Raw genomic sequence first — 24,609 nt, 5'->3', positions numbered from 1 at the left:
GGGGTTGTGAGTTCGAACCCCATGTTGGGCATAGAGTTTACTAAAGAAAAAGTAAAATAAAAAAAAATTTTTTAAGAAAGAGGAACAGTAATGCTCAGTTCAGCATATTTTATTTATACAGATTAATTGGATACATTTTTAACTATAAAGAATTAACCAAAACTATGGCAACCTTTTCTGAATTGGGGTTCTGTTAAGTGTTCAGTTTAGGTTTTACTTTTTTTCTTTTGTATTGATAATTTTTGGTGAAAGCCTTCAGACCAAAGTCAGTTTTGCAAATCAGAATGTGTCAAAATTAGCTAATGAAGGGCATAATTTAAAATGTTCAGTGGAACACTGAAGTTAGAACATTCACTGTAGTTAGAACATTTCTCACTTTAAATGATATTTATAGTAACATTTGAGTTCCCCAGAATTATGGATTGTCATATATTTGAACAGAGGTGATATTTTTTAAGTAAACAGTAAATGAACTTTGAAATTCATTCAGTGATGAAGATCTATATAATGAAAATAATATTAGAATGTTGTTTCACATTATCATATTTCAGTTGGTACAAAACTGGGAAGTCATTAAGACCACAGAAACATCATAGAACTATAACTATACATGAAATTAAAATGTCTTAGGACTTTTTAAAAATTTAGAATGTTTTCACTGCTTTATAGTTTCTGGCAATATATACTTCTCTTAAATTAATTTTAACCATTTCCTTCGTAGTTATTAATGAATTAAATAATGGTAAATAGTACCAAGTGGAAGGTTCAGGGGGAGATTCCTAAACTTTTGGATTGGTCTGTAATGACTCTGCTTACAGTGGCAGAAAGCTTCAAGGTAGATTTTTGAGGATGATTCTTCTCTCCCCTGTCCCCCACCCTCTCTCAGTTAAAACTCAAGGATCAAGCTACATAAAGGTTGTTTTTTTTTTCCCCAAGTGTAATTTGGGAGAGAGTAAGAGCAGTAGAGGTTAGGGGTAAAGAGAGAGAGGGGAAGAGAGAGTATCCCAAGCAGGTTCCATGCTGTGAATGTGGAACCCAACCTGATTGCCAGTTCCACAATCTGTGAGATTAGGACCTGAGCCACTGAAACCAAGAATTGGACACTTAACTGACTGAGCCACCCAGGTGCCCAGGGATTAGTTTGTTGTTGTTGTTTTTTTTTTTTTTTTAATGTTTATTTATTTATTTATTTTGAGAGAAAGTGAGAGTGATGGGGGGAGGAGCAGAGAGAGAGGGAAAGAGAGAATCCCAAGCAGGCTCGGTGCTGTCAGTGCAGATCCCTGCAGGCTGAGTCCCATGAATCCTGAGATCATTGACCTGAGCTGAAATCAAGAGTAGGAAGCTTAATCAACTGAGCCACCCAGGTGCCCCATATGGGTTTTATAGATAAAGGTAAATTATGTTATTGTTGCAGAAGTCCAAATATAGTTGTTGTATTTTTTTTTTTTTAACATTCATTCACTTCATAAAATTGCTTTTCTGAAACAAGGAGCCATGAGATGTGGTGAATACAGGCACACATCAGAGATATTGCAGGTTCGGTTCCAGACCACTGCAATAAACTGAATATTACAATAAAGCAAGTCAAGTGATTTTTATGGTTTCCCAGTGCATATAAAAGTTATGTTTACACTATACTGTAATTTATTTAAAGTGTGTAATAGCATTATGTCTAAAAAAAGCCAACATACATGGCTTAATTAAAAAATATTTTGCTAAAAATTGCTAGCCATCATGTTCACTTCTGGCTGGTTGTAATCTTTTTCCTTGTGGAAGGTCTAGCCCCAGTTTTGTTGGCTGCTGACTGAGCACAGTGGTAGCTGTTGAAGGTTGGGGTGGCTGTGGCAATTTCTTTAAATAAGACAACAGTGACTTTTGCCATATTGATTGGCTGTGTTTTATCACTAATTTCTCTGTAGCATGTAATGCTATTGGATAGGATTTTACCCGACTGTGTTTTATCACTATTTTCTCCGTAGCATGTAATGCTGTTGGATAGTATTTTACCCACAGTAAAACTTCTTTCAAAATTGGAATCAGTCCTTTCAAACCCTGCAGCTGCTTTATCAATTAAGTTTATATAATATTCTGAATCCTTTTTTGTCATTTCAACAGTCGTCAGAGCTTCTTTACCAAAAGCAGATCCCTCTCAAGAAATCTCCTCATTCATTCAAGTTTTATCATGAAATTACAGTAATTCAGTCACATCTTCAAGTTTCACTTCTAATTCTAGTTTTCTTGGTATTTCTGCCACATCCGTAGTTACTTCTGTCACCGAAGTCTTGAACCCCTCAAATTTATCCAGGAGAATTAGGATCAGCTTCTTTTGAATTTCTGTGGATGTTGATATTTTGACCTCTTGCCATAAATCACGAATGTTCTTCATGGCATCTAGAAAGGTGAATGCTTTCCAGAAGGTTTTCCATTTACTTTGTCTAGATTCACCAAAGCAATCACTACCTATGGCAGCTATAGCCTTACAAGATCTGTTTCTCAAAGAATAAGATTTCAAAGTTGAAATGACTCCTTGATCTATGTGTTGCAGAATAGACGTTGTATTCGCAAGCATGAAAACAACATTAACGTATATCTCCATCAGATCTCTTGGGTAGCCAGGTGCATTATCAGGGAGCAGTAATATTTTGAAAGAGATCTTTTTTCTCAGCCATAGTTTTCAACAGTGCACTTAAAATAACAGTAGACCGTGTAAACCTGTGTGCTGTCATCCAGGCTTTGTTCCATTTATGGAACACAAGCATGGTAGATTTAACGTAATCCTTAAGGACCTAGAATTTTCAGAATGGTAAATGAGCATTGGCTTTAATTTAAAGTCATCAGCAAGACGCCTGGGTGGCTCAGTTGGTTAAGTGTCTGACTTAGCTCAGGTCATGATCTTGAGGTTTGTGAGTTCAAGCCCTGTGTCGGGCTCTGTGCTGACAGCTTGGAACCTGGAGCCTGCCTGCTTCAGATTCTGTCTCCCTCTCTCTCTGTACCTCCTCTGTTCTCTCTCTCTCTCTCTCTCTCTCTCTCTCTCTCTCTCTCTGTCTCTCTCAAGAATAAATAAATATTTGAAATAAATACATAAAGTCACCAGCTGCATTAGCCCCTAACAAGAGTCAGCCCATTCTTGGAACATTTGAAGTCAGGCATTGACTTCTCTCTAGCTATGAAAGTTCTAGATGGGATCTCCAATAGAAGGCTGTTTCACCTACATTGAAAATCTGTTGTTTATTGTAGCACCTTCATTCATTATCTTTCAACAAAGTCTTCTGGATAACTTGCTACAGCTTCTACATCAGCACTTGTTGCTTCACCTTGCACGGTTATGTTATGGAGAGGGTTTCTCCCCTTAAAGCTCATGAACCATCCTCTGCTAGCTTTAAACTTTTCTTCTGCAACTTCCTCACCTCTCTCAGCCTTCAGGGAATTGAAGAGAGTTAGGACCATGCCCTGGATTAGGTTTTAGTTGAAGAGAATGTTGTGGCTGGTTTGACCTGTCCAAACTACTAAAACTTTTCCCATATCAGCAATAAGACTATTTTGCTGTCTTAATCATTCGTGTTTTCACTGGAGTAGCACTTTTTTTTAAAGTTTATTTATTTTGAGGAGGGGGGGAGAGGAGAGGGAGAGAGAGAGAATCCCAAGCAGCCTCTGTGCTATGAGCACAGAGCCTGACACAGGGCTCAATTCCATGAACTGTGAGATCATGACCTGACCTGCAATCAAGAGTTGGACGCTTAATGGACTGAGCCACTGAGGCGCCCCTAGAGTAGCACTTTAAATTTCCTTCAGAATTTATGCTTTGCATTCACAACTTGGCTAATTATTTGGCATAAGAGGCTACCTTTCAGCCTGTCTCAGTTTTCGTCATGCCTTCCTCACTAAGCTTAATCATTTCTGGCTTTTGATTTGAAGTGAGAGATGTGTGACCTCTTTTCACTTGAACCTTAGAGGCCATTGTAGGGTTATTAATTGGCCTGATTTCAGTATTGTTGTGTCTTAGGGAATATGGAGGCCAGAGGAGAAGGAAAGAAAAAGGGAGTGGCTGGTTGGTGGAACAGTCAGAACACACGCATTTATCAATTGCATTCGCTGTCAAAATGGGCATGGTTCATGGTGCCATAAAAGTTACAATAGTAACATCAAAGATCACTGAACACAGATCACCATAACAAATATAATATTAATGAAAAATAAATATTCTGAGAATTACCAAAATGTTTTGCAGAGACACGAGGTGAGCAAATGCTGTTGGAAAATTACACCAGTGTGGACGTAGTCAAGACAAGGCTATCACAGATCTTCAATTTAAAAAAAAAAAAAAAAAAAAGCAGTATTCCTGAAGCACAATAAAATGAGGCATGCATGTAAAACAATCTAGAAAGATTAGTAGTTTATTTTAACCTGGACAATGTCAGAAAGGAGGTTTTCTAGAAGGGTTATACGTTTATTTTCATAGTAATATATTGACAAGATTGTTAAGACTATGGCAAAAAGACTTTAGAAGAAAGAAACAGTATAAACGTAAGCCCTTAAGATAAGTAGAAGAAAGAGTCTATTTTTTTGTTTTATGTGCTTGTAATCATAACCTAAGCCCCACTTACGGATTCATTGCTGATCTCAGGTTTGCTCACTGATTTCTACAAGAAGTCAATGCCTTTGATTGTGTTTGGCAAGAATTTATTAAGGCCACCCAAGCTATTTGCAACAGGTCATTGCTTCTAATGCTTGCTTTTTTAGAAGTGAGGCCTAATTTTCATTGAAGTCTGTTATCTCAAAAAAGAAATCACACAAATTAAGGATCAGGGTTCAGTGAATTATATATTTCTGATTCATGTACCAGCTTATTTCTGATTCATGTACATTGTGGTCTTGCATAGTGTTTCTGTTTTTTTGTTTTTGTTTTTTGTTTGTTTTGGTTTTTTCGTGTTGATATATGTCTCCAACATTCTTGACTCTAAAATATTGATACTTTAGGGGACCTGGGTGGCCGAACATCCAACTCAGCTCAGGTCATGATCTCCTGGTTTGTGAGTTCAAGCCCCACATCAGGCTTACTGCTGTCAGTGCACAGAGACAGTTCAGATCCTCTGTCCCCTTCTCTCTGCCCCTCCCCCACTTGCACTCACTCTCAAAACTAAATATTTAAAATATTGATGTTTTATTTATATACAGGTAATCAAGTAGCTCCTAAATTATTATAATTTAAACTTCTGCCTAAAGCTTATAATTTTAGTAATGATAATAAATCCCAAAGACTTAACGTCTTATCATATAATGTGTTGTAAAGAGTTTAGTCACCAAAATTGATTCACATTTATGTTTTGGAAACATTTTAGAAGTAACAGCATTATTTTTATTCAGCAGAAAATACCAGGTAAACTATTTGAAAGCAATTGATCATTTCTCTCAGAAGTATATGGAGACAATTTTGTGGCAAGATGAAGTAACATTTTCTTCCTCTTCAGCCCTAATGGTTTTCTTTTTCAGAGTATCCTATAGTTAGTGCTTGGAGGACATAAAAGAAACAAAGAATTTTTCTCCATATATGTATCCCTCTTTGGGTCCTCCCCTCCTCTGTGTTTTGTTTTGTTTTGTTTTGTTTTTCAGTGAGTATCTGTGTTCCTTATAAATAAGACCATATAAATAAGATTAAGTTAATCTCCCCATACAGAAACAGTTATATTACCTCCTCATTGAGAAAACACTCAGTTTTCAATGTTTATTTTTTTTTTAACGTTTCCTCATTTTTGAGAAACAGAGACAGAGCGCGGTTGTGGGGGGGGAGTGCAGAGAGAGAGCGGGAGACACAGAATCCAAAGCAGGCTCCAGGTTCTGAGGTGTTAGCCCAAAGCCTGATGCAGGGCTTGAACTCACAAACCACAAGATCATGACCTGAGCCAAAGTCAGTTGCTTAACCGACTAAGCTGCCCAGGCACCCTCAATCTTTTTTTTTTTTAATAAAGATTTATTCCTTTATTTTGAGAGAGACAGAGACAGCACGAGTGGGGGAGGGACAAAGAGGGAGGGAGAGAGAATCCCAAGCACACTCTGTGCTGTCAGCACAGAGCCTGACGTGGGACTTGAACTCAAAAAATTGTGAGATCATGACCTGAGCTGAAACCAAGAGTTGGATGCTTAACCAACTGAGCCACCAAAGTGCCCCCAATCTTTTCTCTTTTTTAATGCATATTTATTTTTGAAAGAGAGAGAGAACAGGGAATGTGTGCTGCACACACAAGCAGGGGAGAAGCAGAGAGAGAGGGAGACAGAGGATCTGAAGCAGGCTGTGTGCTACTAACACAGAGCCCGATGTGGGGTTTGAACTCCCAAACCGTGAGATCACGACCTGAGTTGGATGCTTAATCCAACTGAGCCACCCAGGCACATCTCAGTTTTCAATCTTAACTTCTAACCAGAGATTTAAAAAATGTATACCTCATACGTTTATAGTCCTGTAAACTACCATTGTGATTACAATTTCAACGTTTATTTTATTTTTGGGACAGAGAGAGACAGAGCATGAACGGGGGAGGGGCAGAGAGAGAGGGAGACACAGAATCGGAAACAGGCTCCAGGCTCTGAGCCATCAACCCAGAGCCCGACGCGGGGCTCGAACTCACGGACCACGAGATCGTGACCTGGCTGAAGTTGGACGCTTAACCGACTGCGCCACCCAGGCGCCCCTACAATTTCTTATTTTATGAAAAGGATGAAACATTTAGCTCTAGGATCCTATGCAGTTAGTAGAACCTTCTGGATATTATATAATTTGTTATTCTCTTGTGATTAAGTGATGATGCTGTGAAATGGATGGAATTGAAAACATGAAAAATGTGGGGGAAACCACAGTGGTGTTTTCATTTTATGCCTGGACAAACTTAAAATGACTTCCTATTGACATGCTGGATATCGTCTTAAATGACTAGAAGGCATCATTTACCTTTAGGCCACAATGTCTGATGAAGATACTTATAGAAAAGTTAGTTTCGAGAAGAAACATAATACACCAAAATATTTCTAATTTTCTGTAAGTTGTTGACTGAAATTGGTTTGTTTGGATCAGTGTAGGGTGAAAGCCGTTCATCATTTTTTTTTTGTTTTTGTTTCTAAATAAAAATAAAACTAATGCTGAGAATATTGTTTAAAAAACATATATTTAAAAGTTATCAAATATTGAAATGTTGGGGACTGCTGTTTGTCTTGATACAACAGAATCATTTTTAACCAATAAAAATACACCTAAATGTCACTTAAACTTTCTGAACGTTACTCCCATTTCCAGAACTGTTCTCCCATTGGTGGTATTAATTGAAAATAGAATTTAGGAGTGCTTGGGTGGCTCAGTCAGTTAAGCATTAGACTTTGGCTGAGGTCATGATCTCCCAGCCAGTGGGTTTGAGGCCTGTGTCTGGCTCAGAGCCTAGAGCCTGCTTAAGATTCTGTGTCTCCCTCTCTGTCTGCCCTTCCCCCACTCATGCTCTGTATCTCTCTCTCTCTCAAAAATAAACATTTATTTTTAAATTAAAAAAGAAAAGGAACTAGAAGTTAATTGTAGTGACGGTTTACCTCATTTTTTTGAGAAATTAATAGAAATTAGATTTTTTGATTTCAGGACATAATTTAGAATGAACGTATCACATTATTTCCTTGATTATATGAGTGAAGAAAGAATTGTGTGGATAATAGAAAACATTAGTCCATTCTCTCTGTCATTTGAATCTTTATGATTTTAGTTTTTTTAATGTTTATTTTTGAGAGAGCGTGTGCAAGCTCACAAGCGGGGGAGGGGCAGAGAGAGAGGAAAACACAGAATTGGAAGCCTGATGTGGGGCTTGAACCCTGAACTGTGAGATCATGACCTGAGCCAAAGTCAGACACTCAACCAACTGAGCCACCCCGGCGCCCCTATGATTTTGTTTTTGAAAGATAGATATTATGTTTATTTGATTTAAATCATAGTCTAGATTCTAGGCTTCGGAATTAACAAAAATCAACCAGGAATTATGAAAATATGTATACACAGGACTTAATTATCTATGGATTTTAATTATGTAAAACTTTTAAATCTGTATGTCTTAACATATATGTACAGAAATTTTAAAATCTCTGGTATTCTTAACAAATCAGACATGTGATGCATAGGATTAATGTTGGAACACTATCTTTAGGAAAATTTTCTCTTTTCAATGCACATACCTGTTTTTACCCTCCTGTGAAGTCCACAGATGTGGATGGTACCAATCTTTGTATTTAATGAGTATAATTCTCATTGTCCTAAGAGAATTAAACTTTATCTTTCAAAGTAGGTGATTTTTCTACTCTGAAACCAGATATGTTATTATATTTGGAACACTAAACATGGCACAGGAATATATCAGGGAAACTTCATTTATTTGTGAAAGCCTTAAAAAATGACTTACCTCAGTATATTTTTTCTTTAATTATTAATGAGAAGGATTTGGTCATTGAGTTATTTTCCTGTACTCGTGTGTGTGTGTGTGTGTGTGTAAAATGCAGCCATTTATGGAAATAGAGTTTACAGTCAATTTACCATCAAATTGCATTGCCTTGATTAGAAGTTTCTAATCTTGCTTTGTACCAGTAATTTATTCTTATTTTAAATCCTGGGTAGGCAGACTACTACCACATGCCAAATCCATCCAGACACCTGTTTCTATAAGGCCTTTTCTTTTCTTTCCTTTTCTTTTTTTTGCTGGTAAAATATTTAGGTCTTTTACATTTTTAAACAGGAAAAGAGTGAAAGGAAGAATAATATGTCATGGCACGTGAATGTTCTGTGACATTCAAGCTTCACAGAATGTCAGTAAATAAAGGTATTAGAAAACAGCCTTACTCTTTCATTTGTGTATTGTTTATGGTATTGTTTGGCAGCTTGTGGTGCTACAGTAGTAGAGTGGAGTCCTTGCATTGGAGATAGTATGACCCTCAAAGCCTAATCTACTTTTACTCTCTGGCCAAGTTAGGAAAAGTTTGCCAACCCTTGGTTTAAATCATGAAAATATGTGGAAGCTTTCATTGATAGATTTAGTTAAACTGCAGATGGTTTAGGCAACTCTGCTTTTTCTTTTTTAAGATCTTTGTAGTAGTTCTCAGACTAAGTAGATTTCCTATTCCAGTAAATCCTTACTAACAAAGTGGATTCTTTTATAAGTTATACAAGAATTGTTGCGATAGCAGTGGATGTCACTCTTGACCTATGTGGACTTAACATTCATGTTTTTTAACTGTTGGCTAGCAACCCCAGGGATCTAAGGCCTGGCAATTATTTGTAGTTTTGCTGAAGCATGAATTTAAATGATGACTGTGGGAAAATGGCGTGGCAATGAATGTTCAGTTACTTTACCTGACATTCAACATACAGGTAGTTGCTTTTATGAATAACTCATAAAATACAATCAAGTGTCATTTTTTTTTATGGGCAAGTGTGTGTAATATGGGATTTAAGAGGTTACTACAAAGGTCAAGGATTTTATTGTAGGGGAAAAAATCATTCCATTACTAAGCCACATATCAGTATCAGTTTGAAAGCAGGTATTAGGTCATTCTGTAACAGAAATTGTCCAAAGGGAGAGAAACTTAGTTTCGTGATATTGTATTCTAAAATGAAAGTGCTATTCTAGACATCAGTTAGGACTTTAGAGCAAATCTGTTATAATTAAGCCAATCCGCTCAGTCACCTAGATAGAAACTAACAGCTGGTATATTCTCTGATTCAAGCCTCTGTTGGCTGTTCTGTCAGTAGTCCATCCAGAGTGTATGTGACATAAAGAAAATATTTGTTGAATCAGTAAGGAGCACTGTGTTATGGTAAGATAAATCATTTCCTTATTATCTTAGAAAATTTGTTAACATATATTTTGAACACTGTCATAATATTCCTGTTCTTAAGCCTAGTCAGGCATATCTGAATATCTTAGTCCTGTGATCTTATTTTTTATGCTATTATAATTATAATTATAACAATATAAATTAAATATAAATTATAATTTTTTTCCTTTGAACTGGAATGAAGTAGAGAATTGGTTCAAAAATAAGGGTAGTACAGTAGTCTTAATGTCAAAGTACAGATTCTAACCTGATTTTAAAATTTTTTATATTTTGAGGAATGCTTTTTTTAAAAAAAATATTCCGTCATATTCTTCTCTACACAAGAAAAAAAAAATCTGTTGTTTTTTTTTTATTACCTCAAATAGTAATTTAGGGCAGTGTTTACCTAGAAATATACCATTTCACAGTCTGTAGGTCATGATGAAGTCATATTGCCAAAATATTCTCTTTTATGCTTTCTGATAAGACTGCATCAGTTTGCGGCACCTGGGTGGCTCAGTCGGTTAAGCGTCCGACTTCAGCTCAGGTCATGATCTTACACTCTGTGAGTTCACACCCCACATCGGGCTCTGTGCTGACAGCTCGGAGCCTGGAGCCTGCTTCGGATTCTGTGACTCCTTCTCTGTCTGCTCCTCCGCCTCTCACTCTCTGTCTCTCTCTCAAAAATAAATAAACATTAAAAAAAAATTAAAAAAAAAAAAAGACTGCATCAGTTTAACATCCAAAGTCTCCCCTCTTAGCTAAGTGTTAGACTGTTGCTACCTATGAATTTCACATAACTAATTTGAGGGGGGTTACAGAAAGATAACTTCCACCTGACTCTGTTTCTGACTTCATAAGATAAAGTTGCCTTTTACTTCTTACATATAATGTGAAGAAATATATCAAATTTTGAAACGCAGTTATAGTAAACAGTCTTATTCATTCCTTTTCATTGTACTAACTCAGGGGAGAAAGAGTAGGTGAAAAGAGCCTGAGCTCTCTAGACTTACAGAAGTAGATTAAAATGCTATATCTCTCCATCATATCCTGATTATATGACCATGGACCTCTCTGGGTATATAACATGTAAATGGGCATAATAATTTAGACCTCAGAAAAGTGTTGTAAAAGTTGATTTGTATGGAAAGCACCTAGTATGGTAGCATGGTATCTGCCATGGTAAACATGCAATCATGTTAGCTGTTGTTATTTATAGTAAGGTACCCCACTGATGTTTAATTAGAGCAAGCTTCTGCTCTCTTTGCAAACAGAGGAACAGCACACAAATGAACCGTAAAGGTTCAGAACCTAATCACTTAAGGCATTGTTTAGAACTTTCCTATGTTTTCTATATAAGCTTCTAGTTAAAACAAATCTTGTTGACCTGGTTAAGTCATTTGCTGGAGGTTATAATTCGTAGAATAATATATTGGATAGAATTTATGGAGGAGAGGAGATTCACAGAGGGTGCTGTTGCTTCACTCTCTGGGTGATTTGTTTTGGGGAAATTAAAGAATACATATTATTTTAGTTAGTCAATATAAAAATTATGTGTATAGGTAACTTAATTACTAAAAAGTGAAGTACTGTGTAATTTTTTAAAATCTCATACCAACTCAGGGCACAGCTGAAGTTCTTTATTAATCAGTTGTATTCCAAAAGATTCTGAATAGTCATATTAATAATTAATACTAATTACAGATCCTTAGTTTCAGTTCTCTGCAAGTTTGCCTTATAGACTGTATCTGATTTTTAGCACTTTCACAAAATTGTTCAAGTCAATAAATGGAAAAAAAAAAAACAAACACCTTGTTTGGCTACCTGGTAGTGGCTCTTGTAAGATTTGATCCTTTATCCTTTAAAATGGGAATGATGACTACAATAGAAATACCTGTAACTTAGCACAATTCAAAAAGGAGTACTCCAGCAACAATAGGACTGTCATAACTGGACAGTATGTTGGGATAATTTTCTTGGATTTTAACTAATTTAGTAATACATGTCATCCAATACCATGGATAATTAAGAATTAGATGTCTTAAGAAAGCTAATTGTAGTTATTTTTTAAAAAATCTTATTGTAAAAACATATTCATTAAGATGGAAAGAGGCAGATATTAGTGACTGCTTTATAGATGAGGAAATTGGTCCATAGAAATTTGATCTATAAGGTCATTTCAGTAAATAGACTCAAGTTATCAGTTTTTAATGGTGTGTTTTTCTCACTAGAAATGGGTCATTGTTGAGGAGATATTTGTATGTTTAATGATCCTGGAAATATAGCCTGTTATCTTAATGTTTTAAATAAAATATAAATAAATGTTGAGCAAATTATATATCCCAGTAGGTGTTTTTTTTGTTTTGTTTTGTTTGTTTTTTTTTTTTAAGTAAACTCTACACCTAATGTGGGGCTTGAACTCATGACCCCGAGATCAAGAGTCGCATGCTGTACTGACTGAGCCAGCCTGGCTCCCCTATGCCTAGTAGTTTTAAACTGTGAAGTTTCATGGGTTTCTTTCTTTTTTTTTTTTTTTTAATGTTTCCTTATTTTTGAAAGAGAGAGAGAGAGACAGCATGAGCAGGGGAAGGAAGGACAGAAAGAGAGGGAGACACAGAATCGGAAGCAGGCTTGAGGCTCTGAGCTGTCAGCATAGAGCCTGACTGGGTGGGGTGAGGGGGCTCGAACTCACAAACTGCCAGATCATGACCTGAGCCAAAGTCAGATGCTCAACCGACTGAGCCACCCAGGCACCCCTCTTTTCTTTTTAAATGTTTATTTACTTATTTTTGAGAGAGAGAAAGAGAGGGAGACACAGAATCCTTAGCAGTCTTCAGGTTCTGAGCTGTCAGCACAGAGCCCAACACGGGGCTGAAACTCATGAACTGTGAGATCATCACCTAAGCTGAAGTCAGATGCTTAACTGACTAAGCCACCCCAGCGCCCAAAACCGTGAAGTTTCAATACAGGAAACTGGTTTTTTTAGACCATACCCATGACTGTCTGTGAAGTATTGCCAGTGTTGCTTTAACAGCAGTTTATACCCCTTCTACCCCAAAGTATGAAAGATTGGAAGTAGTAGACCATAGTAAACTTAAAATAAGTCAGCAGTGGGGCATCTGAGTGGCTCAGTTGGTTACGTGTCTGACCGGCTCAGGTCAAGATCTTACGGTTCATGAGTTCAAGCCCCACGTCAGGCTCCGTGCTGACAGCTCAGAGCCTGGAGCCTGCTTCAGATTCTGTGTCTCCTTCTGTCTGAACCTCCCCTGCTTGCACTCTGTCTCTTGTTCTGTCTCAAAAATAAATAAACGTTAAAAATTAAAAAAGAAGAAGTCAGCAGTGACACCAGGTGATTGTGTAGTGTTTTTCTAGACAAGTGCCCATCTTTTTTCCAATTAAATGTCTAGAATAAGGGAAGAGTGGTTATAATAAAGACAGGTGTTTAGAGAAGATTCATAGCTGTGGAAACAAAACCAGAATGCACATGTTTGAAGAACTATAAGGTAGGGAAGTGATTAGACTTGTTTGTTGACTTCGAAGAGTTAGGCTTGGATCTGTGAGTGGAAGTTAAAGTAAGGAAGACTTTGAAAGAACTTGATAGTTGTCAGAGCTATCTGGAAATGGTAATGGTTTTCCTTGGGAGATAGAATGTTTCCTTTGTTTTGTTGTCATAGAATAGACTGTCACCTGGTGTGCATTAAGAGGTTTAGAGTCTGAACTTTTCCATGGTATTTTCTGTTCCTAAAATAAAGAGGGTAAGTAAGTGTGCAGTGTATTATTAAAGGAGTGTGGAAAAAAGGGATTGCTAGAAAGTTTCTTTACAAAAAAGACCTGTCATGGACATTCCACCCCCTCCCCCAAAATGACAGATTTTATCTACATTTTGTATGATACTTTTCCACTCTAGTATTTCCTTCTGTAAAGTAGCATTTCAGTTTATTTGCGAAGGAATATAGTTGATAACTTTGAAGGCCTGTATTTCTTCCTCTTGGTTGGTATTCACTAGGTATAAATGAAATATCAGAGTATTTGCCACACTATTATTGCAAAAATACATACATGATAGCCCCTTAAGGTCATGAGGAGATGAGAAGAAAAAGCTTTATTTAGATAAACTTTAGACTAGAAGACTGAAGTATGACCTGCTTGATTAGGGGTCCTTCTTTGTACTCTTCAGCTACTTTTTGACTTTTCCAAATTGCCACATTATTTTTATTCACCAGATAGAATTCCCTTCACTCTGCTCCCTTCTGTTCACTGGTTTCCATGATCTGCCAGTCCACTTTTATAAGGGCCGCCAATTGACAGTGCTGCTTTGTTGTTCTTCCCAGCTCTACTCTAGGGCTCCTGCCGCTGACCTCAAATGCAGGAGCAGCAGAGGTGCTTTGAGAGAGAGAGAACAGAATGTCAAAGAGTCCAGCGGGGGACCAACAGATTGTGGGAAACCATGTGACTGTGTGATTCACATCTCCAAGGAGAGAGAACCGGTTGTTTCTGTGTCTAGATCCACCCTGTTATGAGGATAATACCATCAATAATGTAATTTTAATTGCCTGGATGCTTTGACACTGGGTTGAACAAATAAAACTTTTAGCAGTGAAGTTACTGGTCAGATGAGTTTGAGTAGAACTGAATTTGATGGCATTTAAATCAAGAGAGTGGATAATGACTTTTGTAGTTTAAAACATTTTAGGCATTATGGGAAGAGGGTAATTCATCTATGTATATATGTATTGTCACTAAAATATTCAACTCGATTCTTTTGCTACCAGCCTTAGATGACCTGATGCTATTTGGTTTGTATATTGCTTCTCATCCTGAAACCCTTAAAAATGTGACTTATCTAAGGCCACACTTAAAGTTAGAAAACACATTAGTAAATTTCAAATTTTGTCTAGGATTGTTGTCAAGGATCAAATCTTACATAGGTTAATTTCTTATGCTCTGCTGTTACGTAATTGCTAATGAACTATAACTTATGAATTTGTGTTTTTACATACATTTAGATGAAGGAATTTTCTTCAATCCTTAGAAAATATAGGAGGGAGAGTTCGTAATATTAACGTTAGGACAGCGTAACATGGACCTTTCTTTTAATCTGTAATTCTAGGACGACATAGACAGCCTAAACCCAGTTCTCAGGGACAACCCGCAACTTCAGGAAGAAGTGAAAGTCTGGGTAAAGGAACAAAAGGTTCAGGAGATTTTTATGCAAGGTAACTATTTTGAAGTTCTGCATTAATTTTTTTTTGGAACTGGGCAGTTTTTCATGTTTGGTTTTGGTTGTTCAATTACATGCAATATAAATAGAAGACCCAGTTTAATATTTTGAGTTCTGTCCAGTCGAGGGAAAATAGCAAAACCATAATTTCAGTAGAAAGCTCATAACTTCACCAGCTTACTAGCTCATCTGAGTTAAATGACTGGCATGAAATTATAACCACACAGGTGTTTTGTTGATAGGAAAATTTCCATACTACAGAATACAGTTAGGTGTGTCCTTCCTGGAGAAGGAAGCATTGTTTGAGTAAAGGATTGCCCAAAGCCACAAATGATTTCCTTTGAAGAATGCTGTTAGTATCTGATAAAAGTGGCCTATTTCAGTTCACCTTCCTCAGCAATGACCATCATACTAGTTTTAGTTTTGTTTCTTTTTTCAGTAAGTTATAAATTTGTCTATAACATGTGACTTTCAAACCAGTGGGGTTTTATAATTCTTAGTGATTTCTTTTTCTATTTATAAAATCATATAAGCTTTTTGTGACATTGAATTGAAACTAGGACAGTATGGCATGAAGTATTGATATTTTGTTGAATGGTTTTAAAAAGGAATTTTGTCTTTAAATACCCATATTTATCTCAACCCTCAACTTCCATGTCATTTAACTTCAGTTATAATAGAGATCATTTCTAAGGTGTGGCTACTCTGCTTTGTATGGGTACTTATAGAGCAGATCATCTATGTATTAAATTCTTCTTAGGCTAAATATTCTTTAAAACTTACTATAGAGAATATGAAAAATGCATAGAAATAGTATATTTCAGCGAACTTCCATGTGCCTATCTTCCAGCCCTAACAGCTATAAAACCTTGGTTGGTCCTGCCCCATCCACGCTCCTGTTTCCTTCCATCAAATTCAGTCATAGCCGAATTTTTTAAACAAAGCCAGCATACCATTATTATGCCCCCCCCAATTAATAGTTCTTTAATATTAAATACTGGATACTCAAGTTCAAATTTTCACTTATTTTGTAAATGTCTCAAATGACTTTTAACAGGTTTGATTCGTTTTTATTGTTATTTTATTTATTTATATATTTTAAATCAGGGGATCCAAAAAATGTCCACAATTTAATGGGTTGATGTGTCCCATCTCTTTTCCTCTTTTCCTTGCAATTTATTGAAGATGCCAGGCTAATATATTTTAGCAACTTTTGTTTTCTTACCCTATTTATAGAGGTGAAAAATTGAGGCAGTATAGTCCCTGTTCAACCTAAGCAGAATTATTTGAGGCTGACTCTAAATTGTGTTTTGTGGTAGGAATAAGACAGTTAAAAATTGAAAATTGTGCTAATAGAAATTGAAAATTGATCATACTTATTCTGTAAGCTGTTGCTATATTACATTCTTAGAGTCTCACTCTTCCACAGTTAGAAAAGACTAGAGTTTGTATAATCGATTATTATGGCTCCGAATATATTTAATTTATAGGTCAAGTGGAACATTTTCTATACATTTGTTAATTGACTTATATTTCAGGCCAACATTAGCATAGTTTTGTTTTGAAACTGGCAAATAAATATTAAACCATTAATTGATATGTTAAATGGCTTATAACTGTATGCCCAGGAATTAAAAATCAATTCATTCCTAGATCTCTCACCTAAAAGTTTTATTTGACCTGTCAACTTCATATTCTTAATTTTTATAAGAGGCAAAATAATGAGAATTAAAGAAGATTAAGCACTTACACATTTTGAAAGCGTTTGTAAATTGTCCATGTATAATGCTGTCATCAAGGTGTATCAGTTTCCATCCGATCCCTCACAGTTCTTGTTAAACTTTTAAATATTTGATACCATTTTAGTACCTGAATTGAAGAAAATTTTATCTCCCATTATTCTCTTCTGTGGACTGACTTTTGTTTTAATAGGTAAATGTGAATATATGCAGATATATATTATTATTATTTAATCCTTCCCTTTAAAAAGTGAGTTTAATCTAAAAGTACACCATAGTTCTTTATTTAGAATGCCTTTTAGTGCCATATTTATAATTCACTTAATAATCTCTGTATGTTGCAAGACTTTGGCAGCTTTTTCTAGCTGTCAACAGAAGAATTAAAATTTGTAGTTGTTATGTAGAGTTTTGGCAACTAGAAAACTCAAGATAATGGAATCCCAAATTACCTTTTCATTTCAGCCACGTAGTCCTGTACCCCACACCTATTAAGTAGCTTTGTAGCCTTATGACTTTCTAGTCGACTATAACTTTACATTTTATATTGTCCTTTTATTAACTCATGATGCCAAAATACTTTAAGTATTTTATTTCCATTGAGTTAGAACATATATGTGTAGCAGAGTGTGTTTAATGATAACTTCACAGTGATCTGGCGCTAAGGTATATGTAGTCACTTCTAATACATTTTTTAAAAACCAATATTTGAAAATGATATTACTCATCTATCACAAAGCTCCTGTTTCTCCTAAAAGGTATTCTTCAATGAAAATGTCTCCATTTAAGATACCCCTATTTCTTGTGTGTGTGTGTGTGTTTTTTTAAGGTCCTTATTCCTTAAATGGATACAGAGTGAGAGTATATAGACAAGACTCTGCCACCCAGTGGTTTACTGGCATAATTACTCATCATGATCTCTTCACTCGCACCATGATCGTTATGAATGATCAGGTAACTAGTCCAGTTAATAATACTTTCGAAGAGAGATACTTACAATTCAGATAGTCCATGCCTCCAAAAAAATGGTTCAATAAGTTTGCAGTAAATAATTTTCATCTCTTAAGTTTTTTCTGTAGTAATATACTTCTAATAAGTTTAAGTGTATCTGATGTTTATTAGAGGTCACTTTAGGTCATAGTGAGATAGTGATACCAAATTTATTTCAACACTGATCAAATAAGTCTCTGAAATAGAAGCATCAAACTCTTTTGAGTATTCTTTTTTTTTAATCCTTTCATCAGCTAATATTTTCTTTCTTAAAATCTGTTTTTCTATCTCCAGTAATAAATGTATTTCCCAAATGATTGCTTTTCACTAATGAAAACTAATGCACACCATTGTAGTTCTTTTCAAGTCAAGTTTCATAGTTGGTATGCTCCCTTAAGTATTAAGGATATAAATTTCATATGAAGTTTTTTAAATTTTTTTATCTTATTATTTTTTTAATGTTTATTTTTAAGAGAGAGAGAGACAGTGCAAGCGGGAGATGGGCAGAGAGAGAGGGAGACATAGAAACAGAAGCAGGTTCCAGGCTCTGAGCTGTCAGCACGGAGCCTGACACGGGGCTCAAACCCACAGAGTGCGAGATCATGACCTGAGCCGAAGTCGGACACTTAACCGACTGAGCCACCCAGGCACCCCTCATATGAAGTTTTAAAGAACAGTCTGAAAGTCTTGATTTCAAATCTTTCAAAGCTGTAGCTAAAAAAAAAAAAATATTTACACCTTGCAACCTAAGTGGATTGTGGAGGGTTTCTGAATAATTGAGTACCCCTTTAGAAACAGTTCAAATGCTTTGCTTAAAATTTTAGCCAAATTGCTGAATAAATTATATTGGTTAATTGTATTTATTTGTTTTTCCTAAAATGGTGGCAAACTTTCATTTCTTAATGGAACATAGAATTGCCTTTAGTTTTTAAAATAGTTACTTCTTTAACATGTCTTTTTAAAAAATTATTACCATTTGTATTCATTTACACAATTTTTGTCATTTTCTTCTTAAGTTCTACATTCCTAGTTTTATTTTATAGCTGCTTTTTGGAAATTCCTTTTTTTTTTCTCATTAAAAAAATTTAATGATTATTTATTTTTGAGAGAGAGAGAGCGCGAGCAGGGGAGGGGCAGAGAGAAGGGGAGACACAGAATCTGAAGCAGGCTCTAGGCTCCTAGCTGTCAGTGCAGAGCCCGATGTGAGGCTCAAACTCACAGACTGAGATCATGACCTGAGCTGAAGTCAGACGCTTAACCGATTGAGCCACTCAAGTACCCCTTAACTTTTAAATTTTTTAAAAGTTTATTTATTTATTTATTTTGAGAGCAACAGAGGGAGTGGGGGAGGGGTAGAGAAAGAGGGAGACAGAAATTCTAAGCAGGCTCGGCGCTGACAGCACAGAGCCCAGTGCAGGGCTTGAACCCATAAAACCATGAGATGGTGACCTGAGATGAAACCAAGAGGCAGATGCCCAACCAACTGAGCTATCCAGGCGCCCCTAGAAATTCCTATTTTTAAAATACATTTTATGACTTGGCATTATACTCCTAATTGATTCTTAGCCTTGCTTTTTTTAAGATATACTTGTGCAATAAATATATTTGCTTTTAAATTTTTGGTTAGCAGAAGAAACAGTAGGTTTCAGAATGTTAAACAAGCTAATATTATGTTTGATGACTAAAACTGATTTATTGCAAGTCTGACAGTATCTTATGAATTAAGTATCCCAAACTGATTTTTAAACATTTTCTACTCAGTAGTTATACCTAATATTATATCGACTAGCTGATTGGATTTAATTTTTGTTCTTGTTTTGTGTTGTGGATTAGGTACTAGAACCACAGAATGTCGATCCTTCTATGGTTCAAATGACCTTTCTAGATGATGTTGTTCACTCTTTGTTAAAAGGTGAAAATATTGGCATCACATCACGGCGAAGGTCTCGCGCCAGTCAAAATAGCAACGCTGTTCACGTATGTATGTTGTTAATGATGTATTATTATATACATATTTTTCCTTAGATTACTTAGGATCAGGTAATAAATAATCATTGTTCAATCGGTTATTTTTAGGGTCATTATACACGTGCCCAAGCAAATAGTCCCAGACCAGCAATGAACTCCCAAGCTGCTGTACCAAAACAGAATACACACCAGCAACAGCAACAAAGAAATATTCGTCCAAGTAAGAGGAAGGGCTCAGATAGCAGTATACCAGATGAAGAGAAGATGAAGGAGGAAAAGTATGAGTATATAGCACGAGGAGGTAGGACTCAAGAACAAATAAAACAAAAAGGTACTTATTTAATATTTTAGTTATGCAAAATAAAACTGTTCCTTTTTTTTTTTATCTTACAGAAAATGCTAAAGGGAAAAACAAACAGTTGATGAATAAAAGAAGGAAACCTGAGGAAGATGAAAAGAAACTAAATATGAAAAGACTACGAACCGACAATGTTTCAGACTTTTCTGAGAGCAGTGACTCAGAAAATTCAAATAAGAGAATAATAAATAATTCCTCAGAGCAGAAGCCAGAGAATGAGTTGAAAAATAAAAACACTTCAAAGGTAAATGGAGAAGAAGGAAAATCCCAGAATAATGAGAAGGTAGGAGAAGAGACACTAATAATAGACAGCCAGCCTCCCTGGGATCAAATACAGGAAGATAAAAAACATGAAGAAGCAGAGAAGCAGAAGTCTGTTGACACTCAGCTTCAAGACAAAATGATTATTCGTTCATCAGAGCAGGCCACACTTTCTGATCATAATCCTAACGATTTACTTCTTCAAGAATGCAATATGGAAAAAACACATACAGTGGAATCATTACCAAAGGAGAAATTTGTGTCCAGACCACCCACACCAAAATGTGTTATTGATATTACGAATGACACTAATTCAGAAAAGGTGGCTCAGGAAACCTCCAGTACCTTTGGCCTTCAGACACTTCAGAAAATGGATCCTAATGTTAGTGATTCAAAACATTCTATTGCAAATGCAAAATACTTGGAAACAGCAAAACAAGATTCCGACCAGAGCTGGGTCAGTGATGTAGTTAAAGTAGATTTAACCCAATCAAATGTTAGGAGTGCTTCCTCAGGAAATGATCACCTGAATATGGAAAAAGAGAAAAACCAGTATGTCTCTTATATGTCTTCTCTGAGTGCAGTTTCTGTCACAGAAGATAAGCTGCATAAGCGAAGCCCACCCCCAGAGACAGTAAAATCTAAACTTAATACTTCAGTAGATATTCACAAGACAAAGTCAAATCCCTCACCTGAAGTTCTTAAACCTAAAATTACCCATTCTCCTGATTCTGTAAAGTCTAAGGCCAATTATGTGAACAGCCAAGCTGCTGGTGAGAGAAGACTGGCAAACAAGATAGAACATGAGTTATCAAGATGCAATTTTCATTCAGTTCCTACTCGAGGCAGTACCTTAGAAGCTACAAAGAGCCCTCTTATCATTGATAAAAATGAGCATTTCACAGTTTACAGAGATCCTGCACTTGTTGGGTCAGAAACAGGAACTAATCACATTTCACCTTTCTTAAACCAGCATCCCTTTCCTCTTCATTCTTCATCCCATAGAACCTGTTTAAATCCAGGTACCCATCACCCTGCCTTAACTCCTGCACCTCACTTACTTGCGGGATCATCTAGTCAAACTCCAATACCTACCATTAACACTCACCCTCTGACTAGTGGTCCACACCATTCTGTTCATCACCCTCATTTACTTCCTACTGTGTTACCTGGAGTGCCTGCTGCCTCCTTACTTGGTGGCCACCCACGACTAGAGACTGCTCACGCCAGCAGCTTGAGCCACTTAGCATTAGCACACCAGCAACAGCAACAGTTATTACAGCATCAGTCCCCTCATCTTCTTGGACAAGCCCATCCTTCTGCTTCATATAATCAGCTTGGACTTTATCCAATTATTTGGCAATATCCAAATGGAACACATGCATACTCAGGACTTGGTCTACCTTCTTCTAAGTGGGTTCACCCAGAAAATGCAGTTAATGCTGAATCTTCTTTAAGGAGGGTAAGTTACATTGTGGTTTGGCACACATCAATGTATGTGTATTAATCAACATGTATACAAGTGCGTTTCCAATATCCCATTAATTTTTTGTCTTATTATAAAATATGTTAGAACCTTTCAAGCACTAATTTTTCCAATCATAGTGAAACTTTTGATACTTAGTAACTTTGGAACCATGGAAGCTGATATCTCAGAAAAGCCTACATACTTTTAAAAGCCAATTTAAAGAAGTAAAACTTTTAGATTGGTTCTGACATATCTATTATGAAGAATGAATGTCTTGATAACTTATTATGGTACATATCTATAATTATGCTCAGCTAAATTACAAGTACAATTTGTGGATTAAAATTTATGTAAAGTTATATGTAAATATATATATATACACACATATATATATATAAATTATATATAAATTGGATATATATCTTAAATTATTCTCAAGACAAATTTTTATGTTTCCCAGCTAGATATAATATTGATGGTATGTTACAGGCTGTGACTCTCTGAGGCTCTTATTCTCAGAAGGGTGCCTAAGTTGGAGACTTCTGGTATTTGGGAGTAAAGTTGGGACTGAAGTCCTGCCAACATCAAATGTGAGGAGTTTTGCTGAAGGTGGTGGTATAGAGAGCTCCTATTCCCTCATGGGCGAATGTGGTTTCTCTAGCCACATTGATTTTCATGCTAAGAAGTGATTGTTGAGGGCATTACCATCCACAGTATCAAAAAGAATGAGAATGGGTGTCTTAAACTCCACCAGACAACTTAGTCCTTGTTCTTGGTGCAGCTCAAGTTGCTCTTCAGCTGTCTCCCCAGAATATTTCTAAAACTTGATTGATTGGTGGATTGATTGATTAAAATCAATTAACATTAAATTTACCATCCTAATCATTTTTAAGTGTACAGTTCAATAGTGTTAACTTTATTCACATTGTTGTGCAACAGATCTCTAGAACATTTTCATCTTGCAAAACTGAAACTTTATACCCATTAAACACTAATTCCCTTTCCTCTTCCCCCTATTCTTTGGCCAACCACCTTTCTACTTTGTTTCTATGATTCTGACTGCTTTAGATACTCCATTTGATGCAGTCATACAGTATTTGTCCTCTTGTGGCTTCTTTCATGTAGCATATATTTGAAGTTCATCCATGTTGTAGCATGTAACATGATTTTCTTTTTTTAAGCTGTGTAATATTCCATTATATGTATATTCCACATTTTCTCTATGCATTTGTCAGTGGACTTATGGGTAACTTCTACCCCTTGACTATAATGGATAGTGCTGCAATGAACTTCTGTATTTTTGACATCTTTCACAAGTTAGGCAAGAGGGGGTGACGATTTGGAAGGTAATGCTAGTGAGCTTCTCACTTAGGGATAATACTGCTTATGTAGAGCCTTGGTAATAAATGCAAGGGTGGTGTTCCTCATGCCAAGTCTGTCAGAGGAATTGTTATATTCTGGGTAGCAGTGGTGACATAGATTATGGTAGTAAGTCCTTCCTTGAATCCTAAGTTGTGATTGTTTACCTTGTTGGTAAAGGGACATCAGCTAGCAGTTAGAGTTCTGACAGTTTTAAAGGATGTTTCTTATGGTTTAATCCCATAATAAATAATCAACTCCTTTGGACTCCATTTCTGTGAGTTTTGGTCTTTAATGAAGTCACTAGTGAACTCCACAATGTATTCTGCACCAGCATCCCCACATTTGATGTTGGCAGGATCTCAATTCTAGAAGAATTTTGCTTATGTTGATCTGATCCATAAGCTTCCCATTTCCATTCTTGATGGTGCTGTTGAACTTGTGGCAGGTAGAATCTTACTGGAATGTATAAATTAAGTAGTTGAAGTCAATGAAGAGTCACTAATTACTACAGTATCCTCTTCACCGTTATTGAAAGCAGGCCTGGTGACCCTAGTGCCTAATGCACCCACATTTTACTCTGACCGTTCACTCTCATGTGTCACAAATGTAGCTGCAGCTGATACTGGACAAAGACAGACTAGAACACATGGGAACTGAGAGCTGGCAAATCATTTTGAGTCTTCCATAATTTCCCAACCCTGAAAAATCAGTCTAAGTAACTGTTAGAAGTGGCTTGGGTAGTATTTTTCTCTCAGTTGTGTCAGTCTAGCCTCCATATATATATAAGGGCATAAAATGTCTTCTTAACTGGTCACAAACTTGTTAAACTAAAAACAAGCATATCACATTTTCATTTGTTACGTAAAGTTATAAAGCAGTGAATTTAAGTAACATTTTGAACAAAAATGAAGATCTCTTAATCCTAATATTGTGAGTAGAAGTGAAGAAACAATTAGGAAATAATTTTTGTTGGTATTTTATAGGCAAAAATTTAACATTGCCATAAGTGATTGTAGCTTAAAATTTCTGGATAGTGTAAAACTGAGGCCTTTTAAACATATCTGCATGATCTTTATGCATATGTGCATGTGTGTCTAATGTGTATATATGTATTTTTTCTGTTATGTGAGGTTTATGCTTTATAATGTATATTTTTAATCCAAGTAATTTTACAGCAGCATGTTTTTGTTAAGATATCATACTGCTTTTGCATTATCACTTTGAGATGTAAAATATACTCTCTTTGTTAAAACCAAAGATTTTCCCAATATCTCAGTGAAGTATAACTCTACAAAGTATGTTCTAGAAGAATGTCAGTGTGTATGTGTGTATGAATGTCAGTATAGAATGAATTCTTACCCATGTAATTAGAGAGTTTTAAGTATCAGCATAGAGATCGGTATCACCAAATATT

The 24,609-nt window shown here is 36.0% G+C and overlaps 1 protein-coding gene across 5 annotated transcripts in view; it reads left to right on the top strand.

Annotated features, from left to right (window-relative positions):
• The window catches only part of JMJD1C (jumonji domain containing 1C), a 90,484-nt gene that overhangs the window by 30,124 nt on the left and 35,751 nt on the right, over nucleotides 1-24,609 (top strand). For 2 of the 5 annotated variants that reach the window (XM_047072835.1, XM_047072834.1), the window contains exons 3-8: nucleotides 14,163-14,370; nucleotides 14,942-15,047; nucleotides 17,618-17,742; nucleotides 19,612-19,755; nucleotides 19,855-20,047; nucleotides 20,140-21,827. In XM_047072835.1, coding sequence (XP_046928791.1) covers nucleotides 15,041-15,047; nucleotides 17,618-17,742; nucleotides 19,612-19,755; nucleotides 19,855-20,047; nucleotides 20,140-21,827 — 2,157 coding nt within the window. In that variant the 5' untranslated portion in view covers nucleotides 14,163-14,370; nucleotides 14,942-15,040. Of the gene's footprint in view, nucleotides 1-14,162; nucleotides 14,371-14,941; nucleotides 15,048-17,617; nucleotides 17,743-19,611; nucleotides 19,760-19,854; nucleotides 20,048-20,139; nucleotides 21,828-24,609 lie in introns of all 5 variants that reach the window. The other 3 variants (XM_047072836.1, XM_047072838.1, XM_047072837.1) reach the window with 3 other exon arrangements.

Source organism: Lynx rufus, unplaced genomic scaffold, assembly GCF_022079265.1.
Source record: "Lynx rufus isolate CCGP_SWC_20201006 ecotype Redwood Valley unplaced genomic scaffold, mLynRuf1.p SCAF_11, whole genome shotgun sequence".
Classification (NCBI taxonomy): domain Eukaryota; kingdom Metazoa; phylum Chordata; class Mammalia; order Carnivora; family Felidae; genus Lynx; species Lynx rufus.
The sequence above is the reverse complement of the archived record's forward strand: the minus strand, read 5'-3'. Positions and strand labels throughout refer to the sequence as shown.